Source organism: Crocuta crocuta, unplaced genomic scaffold, assembly GCF_008692635.1.
Source record: "Crocuta crocuta isolate KB4526 unplaced genomic scaffold, BGI_CrCroc_1.0 scaffold124, whole genome shotgun sequence".
Lineage (NCBI taxonomy): Eukaryota > Metazoa > Chordata > Mammalia > Carnivora > Hyaenidae > Crocuta > Crocuta crocuta.
The window spans coordinates 2,846,555-2,867,745 of record NW_027551573.1 but is presented as its reverse complement, the minus strand read 5'-3'; the positions used below and the strand labels follow the sequence as shown (position 1 = coordinate 2,867,745).

Here is a 21,191-nt window from a genome sequence, read left to right as displayed (position 1 = left end):
CTACAACACCCAAGGCTCATCCCAAGTGCCCTCCTCAAGGCCCATCACCCATCTTCCCCTCTCTCCCACACCCTCCATCAACCCTCAGTTTGTTCTCTGTATTTAAAAGTCTCTTATGGTTTGCCTCCCTCTGTTTGAAACTATTTTTCCCCTTCCCTTCCCCCATGGACTTCTGTTAAGTTTCTCATATTCCACTNGTGTATACACAGTGTGCTCTTGGCCTCGGGAGTAGATTCCCATGATTCATCACTTACCTACAACACCCAAGGCTCATCCCAAGTGCCCTCCTCAAGGCCCATCACCCATCTTCCCCTCTCTCCCACACCCTCCATCAACCCTCAGTTTGTTCTCTGTATTTAAAAGTCTCTTATGGTTTGCCTCCCTCTGTTTGAAACTATTTTTCCCCTTTCCTTCCCCCATGGACTTCTGTTAAGTTTCTCATATTCCACATATGAGTGAAAACATGATACCTGTCTTTCTCTGACTTATTTCACTCAGCATAATACCTTTCAGTTCCACTCACATTGTTGCAAATGGCAAGATTTCATTCCTTCTCATTGCCAAGTAGTATTCCACTGTATATATAAACCACATCTTCTTTATCCATTCATCAGTTGATGGACATTTGGGCTCTTTCCATTCCTCAAAAATATTAAAAATGGAACTACCCTATAACCCAGCAATAGCACTACTAGGAATTTTTCCAAATGATACAGAAGTGCTGATGCATAGGAACACATGTACCCCAATGTTCATAGCAGCGCTTTCAACAATAGCCAAATTATGATGAATGTTTTAAATGTTAAACCAGTCCTGGAATCTACCTTAAGACAGAAGCTTCGCTCTGAGGGAAGGAGTTGCCAGCTGTTGGCACAGACTGGTATCTCTCTCTTCCTTGCCTCTCTGCAGGGAGGTGTGGCCATGTTAGGTACGGGAGCAGGAATGGAGAGGATAATGTGCTATTTCCAGATAACAGCTTTGATAAAAAAGCTTTCCCGTTCCTACGGTCTAGGATATAAATATCTGTAAGGCCTCAGGACATCCCTTCTCCAACAGGGTTCCTGTGCCATCAGGTTTTCATGGTATGCAATAAATGTGAAAATTGTCACCCAACCAGATTTCCTGAAACTTCTTTCTGTAGAGAACTCAGAGAAAGGCTGCCCTAGAGGATGACAGGGCTGAATGATCACAGGAAGCTGGGTCCCTGAATAACTATGGAGAAATCCTTACATCAAGGACAAATAAATGGGTCATGATAAATATTGAGGTCTATTAGTTTCAGGGGCTCACATTACTCCAACTAACAGATCACCCTCAACTGGCTCTCCCTTAATGCAGATCTCTTTACACCCACCCACCTTTCAGTGATACAAAGGCACACGAATGGAAAATCCATGCTTGTGTTTTCCTCCACACAATACAAATGGTTTATGTAATTCTAATACGGGTGGTGATTTTATAGTCAACATAAAGTGCGACTCTTCAGTTTTAATGAAAAAGAAATTTAATTACAAATTCAATTACAATTTCAAGGAAAAAGATGTATCTGCATGCCAACTTTACATACATATAGAAAAACTGGACTTTGAAGCCCTAACATTTCAAAGGTGTTCACCCACCTCTACACAATCCTAGTATTATTGGATAGCTGTGACTGGTTTTAAAAATGGAGAGTGGATAACACTTTTCAGATGCAGCACACTGTCTCACATTTGTACCACTCAGCATGGCCGCTGCCATTCTTAGCACCTGGGGTCATCAGGATGTGACCCACAGCAAACTAGCCTAGACTTTTAGGGAAAAACATATTTTAGGAACTTCATTACCAATTCTTTCCTTTCCTAAGAAGAGGCTGTCCCCACGCGCATGATTCTGAACAGCGTGTTGATGTTGTTGCTTCGAATCGCATCCCGACAAGCAGTGATCACCTGGTTCTTTGGTTTTCCGACTGTGTGCGATGAAACATCAAATCAGTAGTACAACCCAACAGATTATTCAAAGTGACATTATAAACCAGAGGCCAGCTTTAAAACAGCATAAAACCAGGAAAGAAAAGAGATAGATGGTGTGCAAATTTAACTGATTTATCTTACTACTCCCTAAAAAAGGTATCTTTGTGAGGGAATTTATCACAAACCCACCTACAAACCATCTACAACCTAGAAACAAAGTCCATTTTATATAAAAGAATCAAAGTTTCTATCCACCTAGCAAAGGTTATTTCTAAAAGAAGGTCAGAGCGCCTGGGTGGCTCAATTGGTTAAGTGGCCAACTTCGCCCCAGGTCATGATCTCACAGTTGGTGAGTTCAAGCCCCATGTCAAGCTCTGTGTTGACAGTTCTGAGCCTCGAGCCTTGAGCCTGCCTCGGATTCTGTGTCTCCCTCTTGCTCTCTGCCCTTCCAACGCTCATGTGTTCTCTCTCAAAAATAAACATTAAAAATTAATTAATTAATTAATTAAGGTCAAAGCATTGACCCAAACGGCAGATTTCAGGTCTAAATCTCTGGCTAGATTTCAGCTACTTTTGGTTTATTCTATTGCTCTTTTTCTAAATTTTAAGGTGGATACTTAGCTCATTAATTTTAAGTCTCCCTTTAAAAAAAAATAGGTATATTTGAGGCTTTCCTTTGGGGTATACATTGCTAGGTTTTTCGTGGAAGACGCAGCAAGATCTAAGAAAAGGTACTGAAAGGTTTCCTCCCTCTGAAGTCTGCAGATCGACTAAAGCCAAACAGGCTGGCCAAAGTCAAGTGGCTTCCACCAAGGTGAATGTTACAGGTGTGGTGCTCTCAGCCCCAACATGAATTCTTGAAACCACCATTACTTCTCATGGTTCTCACCCCAAAATCACAGACTACTTACAGTGCTACAAAAAGAGACTTACCCCGCAGGCGACCTGCCCTTTGAATGGCCTGATTCACTGCTTTGAGGCTCCCCAGTAGCTCTGTGTGATTGTTACAGCGAATTTTGTATCCATTTAGCAGGTCTTTATTAAGGTCATACAGTTCCATGTAGCGGTTCTTCATGGTTTTCCTGCATGAATCAACATCAGTGTATGAACCAATTTTTTAGCTTTGAAATGTTTGCTTTAACAAGATTAATAAAGTTTCTATCAACATATTCTATTTTCTCCAAATAAATGAAAGACAAATGGCCTTTCTTGGTTATTGGTCCATGGTTGGTTTGAATTTAGGAACCAAGAATTAATAAATGCCCACTGGACTGGGGGTTAAAGAAAAGTAGGCAAGGCAGTAAGCTGGCTTCACAGTGGCTAATTAATATTCATTGGGCAAAGGTGACCTTATTCTTAATATTTTTAGACAACTGAGAAATTCAGTTTCAAATTTCATCAAGGTTTTAAAAGCAACGGCATAAAGGGGTACCTGGGTGACTCAGTCAGTTAAGCGTCTGACTTCGGCTCAGGTCATGATCTCACAGTTCGTGAGTTCAAGCCCCACAGTGGACTCTGTGCTGACAGTTCAGACCCTGGAGCTGCTTCAGATTCTGTCTCCCTCTCTGTCTGCCCCTGCCCCACTTGCACTCTGTCTCTGTCTCTCTCTCTCTCTCTCAAAAATGAATAAACATTAAATAAAATAAAATAAAAACTAAAAACAAAGGCATAAAATTAAAACCACAATGAGATATTACTACACAACAATGAAAATGATTAAAATAAACTGATACAGCCAAATGCTGATAAGGATGTAGAGTAACTAGAACTCTCCCGCACTGCTGATGGGAATGCAAAATGGTACAGCTACTTTGTGAAATGACTGGGCAGTTGCTTAGAAATTTAGATATACACTTAACCATACAACCCAGAAATACCATCATCAAGTATTTACCCAAAATAAATGAAAACATGTCTATAAAAAAAAAACCTATGCAAATGTTTATAGTAGCTTTATTCACAATCACTGAAGTTTGGAACAACCCAAATGTCTATTAATTGGTGAGGGGATAAACAAGGTATGGTATATCCATTCAGTGGAATAGAACTATGTCCAGCGATAAAAAAGAACAAAAGACTGATACATGCAACAACATGGATGAATCTCAAAGGCATTAAGATAAGTGGAAGAAGCCAGGCTCAAAAGGCATATATGATTCCATTTATGTGACACTTCGGAAAAGGTAAAACCACAGGGAGAAAAACCAGATCAGTGGTGGCTGGGGACTGGAGGTGAGGAGAAGGACAGATGCCGAGAAACACAAGGGTGATGGAAATATTCCACATCTCGACTGTGGTAGTAACAACACGGCTGCATAGGTGTCGCAATATTTATTGAACTGTAAACCTTAAAAGGGTGAGTTTTCTGAGTGGATATAGTAAATTATATATCAACTAAGTTGGCTTTAAAAAATAAAAACAAACACATACATCTGAGAGTCTCTAAATAAAATATACATAATTCAGGAAAAATGGAATTTAGAGGCTGGTGGTCACTTTCCTCCATTTTAGCAGTCAAAGGGCTAAGGCCAGCAACAGCGCTCTGATTGAAAAAGAAAAAAAAAAAAAAANACAGGAGTTCTAGAGGTAGTTGGCCAGAAAAAGCAAAAACCTAATATACCTCAAAGAAAACAATGGGAAGAAAACGAATTACAAAGAGGCAAAACAGTCTTAATTTACAAAGGATGCAATTTTACGTCTTGAAAAACTGTAAGATAATTTAGTAGATTATAAAATCAATAAGCAAAAATCAACAGGGTTCATATGCTCAAACAAAAATACAGAAAATATAGGGGCACCTGTGTGGCTCATCAGTTAAGTGGCCAACTTCGGCTCCGGTCATGATCTCAGGTTCGTGAGTTTGAACTGGCATCAGGCTCTGTGCTCTCAGGCAAAGAGCCCGCTTCAGATCCTCTGTCTCCAGTCTCTCTCTCTCTCTCTCTGTCTCTCTCTGCCCCTCCCTTGCTCACTCTCTCCTCTCTCTCTCTAAAATAAACACTGAAAAAAAAAAAAAAACCCAGAAGATATAATGTGGAAGAAAGATCCTATTTACAATTGCAAAAATAAAATAGGCGTAAACTTACCAAGAAATGCCTAATACCTACATGAAAGACCCAAAACATGACTTGAACACATATAAAGACAGACCATGTTCTTAATAAGACTGATCATCCCTGTAACAATGTCAGATCAAGTTAATAAACTTAACACGATCCCAATAAAAACAATTACCTTTTTTTTTTCCTGGAGCTAAGAAACCCAATGATAAAGCTCACTGGAAAAGACAAGCACAAGTAGCCAAGACAACCACAAAAAGGAAGAGCAACAGGGGCTGGGCGGAGGGGCACCCGGCCACACCAGAGAACATACAAAGCACCTGTAAGGAAAATAATGGTACTGCCAAGTGAAGAGCCAAGACAGCCCGAGAGAACAGGGTAGCAAATCCAGAAACAGACCCAAGCACGGGTGAAAATACGACACACAGTAAAGGCATCTCCAATCAGAGGGAAATGGACTTTTAAAGTAGGAGTATTAAAACAGTGCAGAAAAAGAGAAAACTGAACTTATCACTGTAATGCTGAAAGCCAGGATAAACTCCAACCAGAAAAGAGATTTAAATATAAAAGAGGAAAACATACAGGTATTTAAAAAAAATAGGTTATTTACTCTGAATTCGGTGTAGAAGTTTAAGGGAAAGACTAACTAATTTGACTCAATTTTAATAAAAATTTTTAAAAACTTCTACATGACAAAACCAAAAATAAATTTAAAAATATCTAATAAGCAAAGGACAGATACAAATGAAAAACTGGGGGAAAAAATGTGCATCTCCTAACACAGATAAAGGATTAATAAACCTTTATTTATTATAAACAGACAAGATGAAGAAACAGTTCACACACAAAAAGAAATGCAAATGGCCCTTAAAACAATGAAAAGATGATCAACGCTGCTCACAACAAAACAAATGAAAATTAAAACCACAGTGAGACCATTTCTCACCCACTGAGCTGGTAAAAACCCAAGAGTGTGCCAACATACTCCACTGGCAAGGCCTACGAAAACAGGCACTCTCGTACGTTAGCGGTGAGAATGCAAAGTGACAGAACACCTAATGGAAGAGAACTTGGCAAGATCTTGCAAAATTCTGTACATGTTTATCATTTATCCCAGCAATTCCATTTCAGAACTTGTTCCCACAGATCTTGGCAAAAATATGAAAAGATTATATAACAAAGTTATGAGTTGCAGCATTATCCATAAGAGCAAGAGAAGTCAATCCAAATGGAGGGAACTGGCTGAACAAACACCCAAAGAATGAGTGCTGCGTAGCCGTAAATACAGTGAGTAGTATTTCTGTGCATGACTAGGGAGTGAGCGCCATATCTTTAATTGTACAATGCCAGGCAGGAAAAAGTAACATGCTATGATTTATCTGTAGAGTGAGGAGATGAGTGTGTGTGTGTGTGTGTGTGTGTGTGTGTGTGTGTGTGTTCAACTTTTGACTGGTTATTTATACTAAAATGGAGGGAACAGGATGGAGTGACAGGAATGAGAAGTTAGACACTTTTTAAAACTTTTTTTTTAAATGTTTTTGAGAGAGAGACACACAGCACAAGCAGGGAAGGAGCAGAGAAAGGAGACACAGAATCTGAAGCAGGCTCCAGGCTCTGAGCTGTCAGCACAGAGCCCGATGCAAGATTTTCAATGTGAGAAAGAAGAGATCTACTTCAAAATAAAAACAGCCTGCATTCGTAAATCTGAAATGGAAATAGAGTGAACTCATGATAGTGTCACATTAAAAACCTGGTTCTACCCATTGAAAAGTCCTAGAAACAGTAACCAATCCAGTGGCAATGGGCACCACTCATGCACAGACTATAATCTCTAAATACCATCTCCCACTAAAAAGAACCAAGACTCTTTAAATAAATGTTTCCTTCCAGATTCAGAAAGATGTACCAGATAAGCCTAAAACATGTTGTACAAGGAAACAAGAACCTAACAGAAAAATTGGCTATATCCAAAGGTAGCTGTAGCCAATCTGAAAAGGTTTCCACTGGTCAAAGACGAGATAATTTGGCCATCATACGGAGTAACTAAAATGGACTGAAGCACATTAAGTATGTTACAATACATGAGTTTATAAGGATTTAAAAATCTCATTGGTTAACACAGAGATGCTGGAGAACCAACTCATTATCTTAAAGCTGATAAATAATCCTTACAAACTATACCTCAGGGAATCAAAGAATCATTAATTCATAAGGAAATGTTATGCTTCATAGAAGTATTTCGCTAAAAATGAAGAAAAGAGAGCAAAATTAGAATGTCACTGTTTTGCAAATTCCTAAAGAAATAATGGATCTACGTAATGATCATCAACGACTGATAAGAGAATAAAGAGACAACCAGGCATACTATGCTCCCTCATGGAAGTACTCAGCACCACTTATGAACTCTTCTTGCCAAACAACTAAACCTGAGTCTAACCAAGCCTCCGCATCTGACTACCATTTTAAGAGAAATCCAGGGGACAAGAACACTACCAAACATTATCATGAGGATACAATCAGCAAAATCCAAGACGGGAAACCACAGAAGAGGGAGAGGGCTGGGGAAAAAGAACAAGCACACATGCGGGTTAAAGGAGACTTAATCTTTTTAAAAAAATTTTAATGTTTATTTTTAAGAGACAGAGAGAGACAGAATGCAAGAGGGGGAGGGGTAGAGAGGGCAAGAGACACAGAATCCGAAGCAGGCTCCAGGCTCTGAGCTGTCAGCACAGAGCCCGACAAGGGGCTCGAGCTCATGAGCCCCAAGATCATGACCTGAGCCGAAGTCAGACACTTAACCAACTGAGCCACCCAAGTGCCCCTTGGTCTTTGCTTGAACAAGCCAATTTAAAACACACACACACAAACACACACACACACACACACACACACACGACTACTGGGGAGCTTAAACACTAGGTTATTTTATGATATTAAGAAATTATTTACATTTTTCTAAGTGTGATAATAGTATTGTGGTTAGTGGTTTTTAAAGCTCACTGTCTGAAATATTTGCGGCTAAAGGGACATGATGTCTGGAACTTGCTCCAAGATAGTCCAGCGCCTGGGAGAGGAAGGAGGCGAGCGCCGCGATACAGCAGGAGTGATGGGCCCCGAAGCCAGGTGCCGGGAAACGGAAACCACTGTACTTCTTACCTCATCCTCTTCTGTATGTGTTTGAAACTTTCAACAATGTGACTCTTTTAAAAACCACTAACTTCTGAGCAAGACCATTTTAATATGCCGATAATTCAGGCCTTGCAGGAAAAAGCACGAGCGGCACCCCGGGCGAACTCTCGCCTCTGACCTACACAAACTTCATCCGCCCCCCACAAACCGTCTTACTATATCCCCCGCAGGACTTTCAGTGCCCAGGCAGATTCTGCAAGAAGCTAGACCTGCACGTCGATGTTTTTTAACGGTTTTATTATAAAATGTAAACCACATTCAGAATAGTTCACACAACAAATATTTGTTAACCGGGTCCAGAAACAGAATGTTGCTGCAACCCAAAGCTTCCTGATGGGCTCTTTCTGACACAGTCCCCCCTCCTCTGAGAGAGGGTACTTGTCTTATATGATAATCTCTTCCCTGCACTTCCTTACATCTTCTTCATCTATCTATGCTTCCCAAATGATACACTTTTTAGTTTCCAAACTACATAAAAGGAGCATTTTGTACACATTCTTTTGAATCTTACTTCTTTCAATTTCCCTAATGCCTGTAAGATCTGCCCATGTTGTCATAGGTCATTGAGACAGATGCCATATTCCATGGTACGACTGTATCATAATTTAGCCATCACATTGATGATGCTCTTTGTGGACTGTTTCCACTTTGGGATTCTTATGAACGATGCCTTATGAACATTCTCATACAAACATCCTGGTGTATATGCACACAAGCTCTTCTAGGTTATGAACCAGGAGTAAAGTCCTGGGTCATAGGGATAACACATGTTCAACTTCACTGATAATGCCAAATTATTTTCCAAAGTCGCTGTACCAATGTGAGAGCTGCTACTCCGTATCGCTGACATTTTTAACCTCGCACCTGTCAGGTAAATACTCACATGTCCCTCATCAGTCGTGCATCCTCGGCTCGGACCAGCAAACTTCGGATCAGGTTAGAATTATCGGCCATCTCAGCGCTGAGCTTCTGATGCACTGAATGACATTCATCCACCTGGAGACCACAAACACTCAGGAATGAAAAAGACCTCACAGGCTTCTTGAAAATTAGTCAGCTTGAGAAGACACTATCTGCCGTACACAGAGGCCCTTCTCTCTACCCTATTCACCTGTACCATCTCGACTGTCCCCCACTCCTTCACTCACCAATGAAGTGATTAGTCTATACTGCCTCCAACACTCAAGATGGCATTCCATCTGGACCTCTCCATCGGGAGCCCTAGCAACATGCATATTAAATTTTAGAGATCTGGGGTGAGAATGCGGTTATAATTTATGACCAGTCAAGATCCTTATTTTTCCTTTTTCTTTGGAATTTGGATTGTTGAAAAACACTAAACCAAAGAGCAAGGTGAATACAACAGATAAGAGGAAGGGCTAGCAAGGGAAAAGGTTAATATGACGTTTGTTAACCCTAAACCAAACAAAGAAATTAGGGTGGTCGGGAGCTAAACCCCTTACCTTTATAAAAGAAATCCTTTAAATAGCAGGCCCTCTAAAACTAGTTCAATTTTAATAATTTTCAAAAATTCATTAGAACATGACTATCATATAACATACACACGTTTGTGGTAACACTCATCTCCTAAAAGAAACATTTCAAATGTTATGAGACTACCAGGTTCTCACAAATGTAGCCACTGGGTACCCTCACCTTAACCAGCACCTTTCTTAATTCTTCAAAGTAGACCGGGAAATCTGCTTCTACCTGAAGGTCTTCAATAGCAAAAAATGATGCCATTGACTGGATGATATCACCAGCCAAATCGATATCATCGGTATTTATGGTGATCTATCAGGGGGAAAAGAAGAGATAAGCTTAGCATCCTCAGATATTAAAGAGAAACTTAGCTTAAACACTACCTGAATTTCCCCATATTCAACACATTTCTTGAACCTAAATTTATATGTGGTGATGAGTAAGATAGGGGTTAGCCCTGGAGGAAATTACAAATTTTAGCAGCAGGCTAAAAGATCAATCCTCTGACCTTGTAAACTAAACAACAAAATCAAACACTGAAAATGTTTTGTTCATCTCTGTATCCCCAGTCTTTCCCAACTTAGACAAGGTGGTGCCGAAGGGAAGGATGGAGGGAAACAGAAAACCTTCTAGATTATACCCCAGGGTCTAAAACAATTGACTAACAGACTACGCTGAAACATGCAGTTTTATGACCTTGATATTGGCACCACCCACCTCACTTTGCGCTGAAGGGTCAACCTGACATAAGAAACCTATGCCTGTGACAATAAACGTTACCTCTCCACTAAGCTTCATTTTTATAGACAGCTGGCCACCATTCCGTAAGGATGTGAAACACACTTGAAATGGAGCATTTTGAATGTTAGTGTCTTCTGGTAACAGAAAGTTCTGGTTGAGCCATATAACCACCTTAAAAATGAATAGGATGAAATGAACTTCATTTTTAAAATACAGTCATTCTTCATAATTATCCTTCTTTCTAGATTTACTGCTTGTTTAAAAAACAAAGAATTATACTTCACACCCCCTCCCATGAAGAAAACACTAATCACACTCCTTGTTCCCATCTCATACATGATCTTAAAGAACATTCAGAATTATGTCTGGCCCCACAGCATGCATGACTTTAGAGCATTTTCAGTGTTGACATAATCTTATATGGAATGTAGAAACACCTCAGGTATGGTGCTAAGCCTGTTTACATTGTAGCTCCTCTGTGGCTCTACCCTTGATGGTGTAGTCTGCTTAAAACTATTCCATTCCAGGGGCGCATGGGTGGCTCAGTCGGTTAAGCATCCAACTTCAGCTCAGGTCATGATCACACAGTTCGTGGGCTCAAGCCTCGCATCGGCCTCTGTGCTGACGGCTAGCTCAGAGCCTGGAGCCTGCTTCAGATTCTGTATCTCCCTCTCTCTCTAACCCTACCCTGCTCATGCTCTCTCTCTCTCTCTCTCTCTCAGAATAAATAAAAAAACATTAAAACATTAAAAAGTAAATAAATAGACAGAAAAACTATTCCATTCCATGCTTTAAAAAAATGCGAATGAAGTATACATGTGCACACAGCACAGACGCAGAGATACATCCACATATTAAGTAAAAAATCAGTTTTAATATTCACAACAATAATGGTGAGCAGCAGCATGTAATATGTAGGGGTATTCCTTCACTAGCTGAGGTTACCTGTAACCCTAAAATAAAAGTGCACCCTAACTCCATAGTCTTGGTGGCCAAACCCAGAAGCTGACAATTCATCGGTTTAAACATATTTATGTAACTTTCGTCATTATAAGATCATCAGACTAAAACCAGAAAATAACCATCTTAAACTTAATAGCCCTCATTTATTATTTTTGAAAGATTTCAAATCAGGGGCGTAGAGGTCATGGGAACCTGGACCACATAAGAACCTGAGAATCTACATGACTAAAAAGCCTCCCTGAGATTTCTGGAGCCCAGCCGAGGTTAAAGGCCACTGGCATTAGTTCTTTACATTTTACAAGGTACTGTCACAGCAAATATGTGGTCTGCAGGGGCCCTGTGAGGTGAGACGAGCCTCACTTACAGATAAGGGACAGAGGCTTGGACTCATGAGAGCTGACAGCGCTAAGAAAATTACTGAGAATTTTTTAATGTTTTTTATTTATTTCTGAGAGAGAGAGAGAGAGCAAGAGCAGGGGAGGGTCAGAGAGAGAGAGGGAGACACAGAATCTGAACCAGGCTCCAGGCTCTGAGCTAGCTGTCAGCACAGAGCCTGACGCGGGGCTTGAACCCACGAACGTGAGATCATGACCTGAGCCAAAGTTGGCCGCTTAACCGACTGAGCCACCCAGGCACCCCGAAAATTACTGAGATTTAACTAGTTAAGGTAGCATCTGAATCCAGAATGTTCTCAGCTTGAACTCCCACTCTCTTTCCAACCTGAAGCAGGTTCCTCTCGAAACAATAGGTCAGGACACGTACACAAAGGCAATTGGCGAGAAAAGAGAGGGATTAAAAGCAGGTAAGAGAGAGATTAAAAGTACAGAACTTCCTAAGGACTGCTCACGTAAATAAGGTGTGTATTTTTCCAAAATGAGAGAAGACATTTTCGCCATATTTTTGTCACAGTTTATAAGCCAACACCAAACTACCTACCTCTTTCATGTCATAATTACTGCTACCAAATAACTCATTCATGCAGTTTCCCCCTTCTATAAAGTCTATGAAGTAACATTGAAAGGATGCCGAAAGTGCAAAAATATTGAAAGAAGGAAGCCAGACAGACGCTCACCCTCTGTGCCCGTTCTGCGNAAGTAACATTGAAAGGATGCCGAAAGTGCAAAAATATTGAAAGAAGGAAGCCAGACGCTCACCCTCTGTGCCCGTTCTGCAATGATAAAGTTGACATAGCTGAGAGGCTCGCTGGCAGAGTCAGGGCCGGTCAGCGCATACATGGAGAAGCGGGGGAGCTGCCTTGTCAATTCAAATACGTGGAACTGGGTGCTGTGGTCAACCAAAGGAGCGCAAGAAGAGAAATGCGTTGATGGAATGTTACTTCAAAATGCAAGGCCCAGGCAATAACTACAAAGTCACTAACTGGGTCATCGAGTGTTATTTATGGGTTTTGCTAAAGGGAAAAAAAACCAAGAAACTTGAGGGTCAAGTACTACAGTGTCTAGGATCAGAGACAACACGAGTCACACATACACATATACATGCACCACAGGTTTAAAACATCCTAAAAGAAACGTGAAATGGCTTTTATCTTCCACAAACGTAGAGGTGTTCCTTCACTAGCTGAGGTTATAGGTAACCCTAATATAAAAGTGCATCCTAACTCTGCAGTCTTAGTGGCCAAAACCAGAAGTCGACAGTTCATCAGTTAAGCATATTTATGTAACTTCTGTCATAAGATCATCAGGCTAAAACCAGGAAACAACCATCTTAAACTTACATAGCCTTCATTTTTTATTTTTGAAAGATCTCAAATTAGGGAAGAAAAGGTCATGGGAAATCTTGGGTAGGACGGTAGAATCATCAAAATGGCCCCCCAAAATCCATGGCATGGTGGAAAATCCACCCATCTTGCCCTCCTCTGAGTGCTGGCTGGAAACGAACCGTGACTTGCAAAGGATCACCTGCTTCTGTAACCCACGAAGGTTTTCAAGTGCAGATCCACAGGGACATCCTTGGGAGATGTAACTGGGATGCGGATGGAGCTGGAAAGGCTGTGAATGCTGGGGTGCACCACGTGGCTTTCCCCTAGAAAGATTCCCTCGGCAAAAATCAATACCGCTCGAATGATGGTGTCTGCAGGGAGAGAAACAACGGGCGTTCGAGAACCACTCCCAGGCGGCACAGGTGTCCGCAGGTGCCGGCTCCAAATAATTTCTTACCGTTCGAGGTGGAAATGCACAGTTCCACGTGAGCAGGCTGGGTCTCATGCCCCAGACTGACGGAGAGGGCCGTGTGGAGCTTGGTATTGGCTGGGATGACGCCCCGAGGCCCATCAGCCTCATTCAGTGGACTCAATTCAGCCTACAAAACACCCGACTTCCGACTCAGTCACTGAAACGGTGAACTGATGTCAATTTTAAATCATACGGTTATTTGGCTTCAAACACCAACTCCCTGGGGCACCTGGGTGGCTCAGTTGGTTAACTGTCTGACTCTTGGTCTGGGCTCAGGTCATGATCTCGCAGTTTGTGGGATCAAGTCCCACATGGGGCTCTATGCTGACAGTGCAAGGCCTGTCTCTCTCTCTCTCTCTGTTCCTCCCCCACTTGCATGCGTCTCAAAACAAACAAATAAAAACTTAAAAGACCGACTCCCAATCATAGTTTTTTTGGTGTTGTTTAAAAACAGCAAAACAAATTCACTCAGTATAATAAATTCAAATACAGTCACGCATGACAGGACAAATTAAAGTCCGGCTTCCCAGCTCATCCTCCAGCCAGCTCGGCACACACATACATACACACACACATGTGGATGCACACTCACAGAGGTTTCACAACTGTCACCTTTTTGCTATGTGTTTTTGGAAAAGGTGAGAGATACCCTGTACGTACTATTCTTGCATTCTTTCCCTCAGCAATGCCACAGGTATCCCTCCCTATCAGTCCAAGTACACATACCTCATTCTTCCGGGCTGCTTTATAGCCCCGAGCACACGCCCTACAGCTAACATTGCCATTGCTTCCAAACAGTTCGCTGCCACAGACAGTGCTGCAGTAAAGGTCTTCCAACGCTTGTGCGAACATTTCTATAGTTTAGCCGCACGGCGGTGGATTTCCAGATTCAAGGATATGCACCCTCTCAACTGTGACCCCAGCACAGAGGCTGAGGCTGTCCATGTTTCCGGCGAGGACAGGAAGGAGTCCCACTGAGCACACACTACGCTCTGTCTTCTCCCACATTTGCCATCCCCACCTCTCGACACATGTCCCCTTCGGCACGGGGGCCTACCTTGGCGTTTTCCTCATAGTTACGGAGTTCCAGCAATAGATTCTGTTTTTTCTGACTCAGCTCTCGGATCAGGTCCTGCTCTACGCTGGTGTCCATGAGGTTGCCTCTCATCTCAGCTGTGCCTGGCAGGTAGCCCCGGACTGAATAAAAGGAAAAAAAAAAAAAACCTCACCAGATTGAACAATACCCCAGCATAGCAGGTCTACTTTCAAATCATCAATTTGTCTGTTCTTAAACACCAAAAACCTAAGTTCTCATCCCCCCCAGCTTGGTGAATTTATTAGCAGGAGAGAGTAGCAATACAAACACTTTATAGTGGAATTTCTTGGTATTACAACCCAATCAAATTGAAAATCTGACTTTTTGAGGCCTTTTCCCATCCCAACTTACTTTCCCCGTCCACAGAGCAGCAAATGAGCTGTGTGCGACCGTCCATCCGGTAATCTCCCTCTAGCACGCCAGCAACTGCAGAAGAAAAGTTGTCTTTAAAGATGACCTCCCCAGTCCGGTCACTTCGGGCATCGACCTAAAAATAAAATAAGAACTTGAAAAATAGCTTATGCTGTAGTTCAAAACATACATACACACACACACACAAATCTTAAAGTTAAAGTCGGCTTTAAAGGTCAGCTAGTCTAGCAGTTTTTTCGGAGCACTCCTTGGAGGCCTGTGGCTCTCAGGAGGCACCTGTGATCACTGGGGCCAAAGGGACCATAAGGGGACACAACCAGCTATACTTTCTTCTTTTTAAATGAAAGCTGTTTTACATATTGGCCTTTATAGAATATTTCACTTGGAGAAATGGGTTGGCAGTACATTGCACTTGCTACCTGTGGGAACTTGGGAACCATTCTGTGCTTGGCCTCCTCAGCGGGGGTCAAGAACAAGAACCTGAGGGAAATAACTGTACCTACACCCCACAGGGCTGGAAAGAGGCCTAAAGAAGTTAACTCACATAAAGCACTTGGAATAGGGTCCGGCACATAGACGTACTCAGGAAACATTAGTCCTATGTAAAAGCTTTATCTTTATCACGTTCGTGTATAAAATATATTTACATCTAAAGTTTGAAAAACACCAAGCTAACCTTCCATCATATAACCTTTTATAATAACCCTGTTTAAGAGTCACTCTTCCGGGGCGCCTCGGTGGCTCAGTTGGTTAAGCCTCTGACTTCAGCTCAGGTCATGATCTCCTGGCTCATGAGCTCCAACCCCACATCGGGCTCTGTGCTGACAGCTCGCAGCCTGGAACCTCCTTCAGATTCTGTGTCTCCCTCTCTCTCTCTTTCCCTCCCTCACTCACACTCTGTCTCTCTAATATACATAAACATTTTTAAAAAGTCATTCTTCATGTAAAAACGATTGGGATGCCCTAGAGAGCCCTCCTATCCTGAGTCTCCTCTTCCCAAGAAAGGCAAATCAATAAATGATCAGAAACCAGTGCACCTGAAAAAGAACAATGAAGGATAACCGCCTAAAATGATGGCTTTTGTTTCAAGCAAGAACACATAATAAAAGGGTGGTTATAGAAAACCTGGTAGAGCAATCATTTCAAACAACCAATGCTATTCACTATTTTTGTCTTTTTATGAACATTCTTCTGGGCAAAACTTTGCAACAACAAAAAAATAAAGTCATTTAGGTCATAGCCTACTACTAGCTCTTATCCCTTGCCTGTAGAATGTCACATTCAAGTATCCACGCTCTTAATAACGCCAACATGTAAGCCTGAAAACCATCAATGCTAAAACCTGTGAAGTAATTTACCAAAGCACATTAACCTAACCCTAGGCTCCCCTGGCCGGCTTAGTCAGTGGCGCGTGCAACTCTTGATACTCTGAGTGATGAGCCCAAACCCCATGTTGGGTGCAGAGATTGCTTAAAAAAATAAATAACCCTCTAACTCAGATTGAACTGAACTTGCTTCTGCATTTCCACAATGTTTTACAAACAAGACAGTTCATTTGCTAACTAAGAAGCAAGGCTAAGGGGCGCCTGGGTAGCTTAGTTGGTTGAGCGTCTGACTTCAGCTCAGGTCATGGTCTCACAGTTCGTCAGTTTGAGCCCCGCATCAGGCTCTGTGCTGACAGCTCAGAGCCTGGAGCCTGTTTCAGATTCTGTGTCTCCCTCTCTCTCTGACCCTCCCCTGCTCATGCTGTCTCTCTCTCTCAGAAATAAATAAAAAACATTAAAAAAATTTTTTTTAAAAAGAAGCAAGGCTACAAATTAATATTTCCCTGGATGTTCTGTTCTTTTGCTTTATCCAACAGGGAGGTTTTGCCCTAGTGGAGAGAATGGCCCATCAACCCCACAAATGACAAAGGCAAAGTTAATTGACTGGCTGCAGTCACCTAGTATTTCTGCACCTATATTCACATGCTGGGTTTGTATATGTCCCTTTTCTCTGCTATTTCTGGTAAGTGTAGATAATCAGTTTTTTTACTTATATAATGAACTGTGTTCATTTTCTTATCTTTTTTTATGGTCTGGAACAGATTATATAATAGAAATTCCTTAAAATTTTGAAAACATTTAACTCTAAAAACATCTAAGTCCAGAGTCATATTTGAAGGAAACTTTATTTCTTGAAGGCAACTTTTGAAGACAACTTTTGAAAACTTCTCAAGTCTAGTAGTTTCTAATTCTTGAATCAATCATAATAATTTATATTCCCCCAGAATATGGTCCAATATGAATAAGATGTTCACATTTCTTTTTCTTTTAGATGTTTATTTTTGGGAGACAGAGACAGAGCATGAGTGAGGGAGGGGCCGAGTGGGGAACACAGAATCTGAAGCAAGTTCCACGCTCAGAGCTGTCAGCACAGAGCCCAATGTAAGGCTCAAACTTATGAACCGTGAGATCAGGACCTGAGCCAAAGCTGGATGCTCAACCGAGCCACCCAGGCGCCCCAAGATGTTCACATTCTTACTACGGAACACCGCAGTCCTCCTTTATAATTTTTATATGACCATTCCAAAGGCAAAGCCAATTAAAGAACTAGAGCCAGCACCACTGTCTCATAGAACCTCTTCTTCATGCAACACCAAAGGAAGGTTACAAGGTACTGGTGGGAAGCAAAGACAAATCAGAGAAGAGAAGGCAAGAATCAGCCGATCTCCTTCAGGCAACCCAGCACTGTCAGACAAGAAAGCTAGGGCAAATGGTACCCATGGAGACCTGGCAGCTACTTAGGCAGCTTCTAACAAGGCAATCCTGACTTGCCAGAAGTCTGTAAAAAATTCTGACTTGAACTTAAAAAAGGAAAGAAAGCAAAAAGATTTGAGTTTGGATTTCATAGCTGGGAAAAAAAGCAATATCATAACATGATTCTTCCCCCTAAGTCGAAGTTTTCAGTCAGCCTTAAAGATTTATTAGAGAAGAGCTCTCCAACTCCTTTTTTTTTTAGTAGGATCAACCTGATTAAATTGCTTCTCATTCCTTCAAGAAGAGATTTAGAAAGGTCTTCCCGAAGATTTTCTCTCTTTTACTTTGAAGAGTAAAAGTCCACTCACACAGTCTGCAGTGTTGACACTGCACCAGGAAGAAAAAAATGTGCAAACATTATGATGTGAAACCTAAAAGCACAGCAGAGGAAGCAAGTTTATATTTTCATGTTACTGACTCTGCGTCCTGCAGCCAATAGATCTCAAACAACCGGTCCTCTGAATTACACCTGAAATCTGTGTGTAGACTCACCTTCCCATTGGACCAGCCAGTTATCAGTTCACATACTCCATCAGAATTAAGGTCGAAAGCATGAATGCTCATGGCATGATTTTTGGACTGAAAAGGAATTTCGATAATTAGTGCAGAAGTCTCTCAGTATGTATAAAAGCCCTGAATATCAGAGGCTGAGTTATACTAACTTTAATTCTCCAGTATCGGGCTGTTTTGTCATAAACTCCAACGGTGCCATTGGAAAGGGCATAACCGAATCGACTGCCATACATGGGGCAAAGAGAGGTGATTATCTGCAAGAGATAACACATAAACACACAGCATCTTTTCATTAAAGTTCAGCTCGGTGCAGAATATGGCTTAATAAAATCGCATGCCTTGCCACCGAGTATGTTAAAATTAGATTTAAATCTGTTAGAGGGGAATATATTTCTCTTCTCATGATCCATGTCATCTATTTCAGAGTTGGGTTATGAGAATTAAATAAACTCACAAAGTTTGTTATATTTTAGATCAAACTTACATGGCAAGTTTCAGCAATCTGTTTTTTTTAAAAATAAATAAATAAATAAATAAAATCGAGCAACCGAGGATGAAATAGAGTATACAAGATCTAGAAAATGTATAACACACATTGTTATGGAAAATGTTTTAATGACTATTCCAGTTTCCTTTACTCATAACCTCCTACAGTTTAAATTTTAAAAAGAGTTGCCAGGGTGTCTGGCTGGCTCCATGGGAGCCTGACCTCAGGGTCATGAGTTTGTGCCCCATGGTGGGCGAAGAGACCATGTAAATAATAGAAAATAAAAATAAAAAATCAACAGACTTGTCGGGGTGCCTGGGTGGCTCAGGCAGTTAAGCATTCGACTCTTGATCTCATGATCTCAAGGTTCATGAGTTCAAGCCCCGCATCGGGCTCTGTGTTGACAGTACAGAGCCTGTTCGGGATTCTCTCTCTGTTCCTCCCTGCCTTGAACTTTCTCTCCCTCTTAAAAATAAATAAGTAAATTTAAAAAAAAAAAATGAAAAGACTTGTAAAACCGGTTGAATATCTTTTATGTACATGCTTTTCTTTCTGTGACATAATTCACTATTTGCTATAGATGAAAGATGTTTTTCAGAAGAAAACAAAATCTTTAGAAAAAGCACCTGGATTTGTGTCTGCAGCGCTATGCAGAATGTGTATATCATACAGAAATATTTACAGGACTGCCTGAGGATTTAACATCCTTAAAGGGATAAAATTTTAGAGACTGAATAAAAGTCTTCTTTATTTAAAGTTAAAACCAAAGCTTAATAGTATCTATGCTCCTGCAGATCTACTCTCTAATTCTGACACTAATACAAAAGATATTAAGAAATAAATTGTATAAAGCAGAGAATAGTTATATAATTTCCTCCACACCTACAGCTTTTCTACAAAACCACCCACTTCACTTAACTCTGAATACAAAGTGCTGTGTAGGACTCCAGAATTATTTAGCTCAAGGCATTCTTTTGGCAATACTCAGTACTATACAACTGCCAAATGAATTATAATTTTGCTGATCTGAGAAACAGCATTTGAGCTAGGAGCAAAATCAAACTGAAAGGGCAGGAAAATGGCCCTGGAATGAACAATTTTATAAAGTTCACATTTTCATAAACTTAGCCCCAGATTCCGTGGGTCCCTTAGCCCTTCATCAGTTCACTAGTTTCTCTCTTTTATGGACCAGTGGACCAACAGTCACCTCAAATCCCTAGCTCTATTTCATGTTCTGTCCTTTTCTAGGATTCAGGGAAAAGGTGTTTCTAAAGAATGCACCCTCCTCCCATGTAGTATTGATAATAAACAGAAATCCAACAAAATCTGAATGATTCCCACCAAACAAGAAAAGATATACTAACAAATTTGAATGAAAGAAAAATGATAATGCTCAAGACACAGCATCTACTGACTGTTGATTTTCAAGTTGGCTTTTGGGGGAGGTGGGGAGGAAGAAGTAGCAAACCCCATTAAGAACCTAATGAAAGCTAAGGATTCTCTCTTCAAAAAAAAAATCACACAGTAAGCACATACACTTCAACAGAACTCCCTAACTTTCAATAGGTTCATTCATTTTCTCTACCTATAACTATCAGTTTTCAATTATAATAACTGAATATATAAAAAGTATAGTAGAACTAAGTAAAAATCCATGATCTTCGTTATAGGATAAAGGTAAAGTAGCTAAATCAAGGATAACACTTTTATATCAATATGCAAGCTTTGCTTTTTGGTCTTTTTTGTAGAGCTAGTGCAACAGAAGCCTGAATTTCCTAGACAGCTTTTGCAAGAAGCAAGGACAAGTGGTCAAGATGGGTTCCGGCCCAGTGCCTCAAGCTTTCTGATCTAGACTCAAACACGACCTGAATACGCTTTGCAGGATCCCAGCATTCTGATCGCTGAGGCCCCTTTCTGCTGTTTTTCTTCCTGCCTCTCTAGAACGTTCACAACCCACTCTTCCTTTATCCTCTCTTCCTTTTTCTTCAGAATATCCTAATTTGTTTTTCTGTTTCCATCTTGCCCAATCCTGGGGAACTAGCAGCAAATAAATATCCTAAGAATGCCAAAACTACAACCAATAAGGGCAATCTGTAGACAAATGAAGTTTAAACTCTTTCAGAAACATCCCAGGTCTGGGGCACCTGGGTGGCTCCGTCGGTTAAGCATCTGACTTCGGCTCAGGTCATGATCTCACAGTTCGTGGGTTTGAGTCCCACATCGGGCTCTGTGCTGACAGCTAGCTCAGAGCCTAGAGTCTGCTTCGAATTCTGTGTCTCCCTCTCTCTCTGACCCTCCCCTGCTCACACGGTGTCTCTCAGAAAAAAAATAATAATAATAATTAATTAAA

General features: G+C 41.1%; 1 protein-coding gene across 1 annotated transcript in view; it reads right to left on the bottom strand.

The window, feature by feature from the left end:
• Positions 1-1,481: 1,481 nt before the first annotated feature.
• The window catches only part of BBS2 (Bardet-Biedl syndrome 2), a 32,287-nt gene continuing 12,577 nt past the window's right edge, over positions 1,482-21,191 (bottom strand). Inside the window, exons 6-17 of the mRNA XM_077751385.1 lie at positions 18,504-18,608; positions 18,334-18,420; positions 15,023-15,158; positions 14,633-14,772; positions 13,561-13,702; positions 13,303-13,474; positions 12,538-12,667; positions 10,460-10,591; positions 9,854-9,991; positions 9,081-9,193; positions 2,886-3,034; positions 1,482-1,948 (exon numbers count right to left, since the gene is read on the bottom strand). Coding sequence (XP_077607511.1) covers positions 1,842-1,948; positions 2,886-3,034; positions 9,081-9,193; positions 9,854-9,991; positions 10,460-10,591; positions 12,538-12,667; positions 13,303-13,474; positions 13,561-13,702; positions 14,633-14,772; positions 15,023-15,158; positions 18,334-18,420; positions 18,504-18,608 — 1,551 coding nt within the window. The 3' untranslated portion in view covers positions 1,482-1,841. The remainder of the gene's footprint in view (positions 1,949-2,885; positions 3,035-9,080; positions 9,194-9,853; positions 9,992-10,459; positions 10,592-12,537; positions 12,668-13,302; positions 13,475-13,560; positions 13,703-14,632; positions 14,773-15,022; positions 15,159-18,333; positions 18,421-18,503; positions 18,609-21,191) is intronic.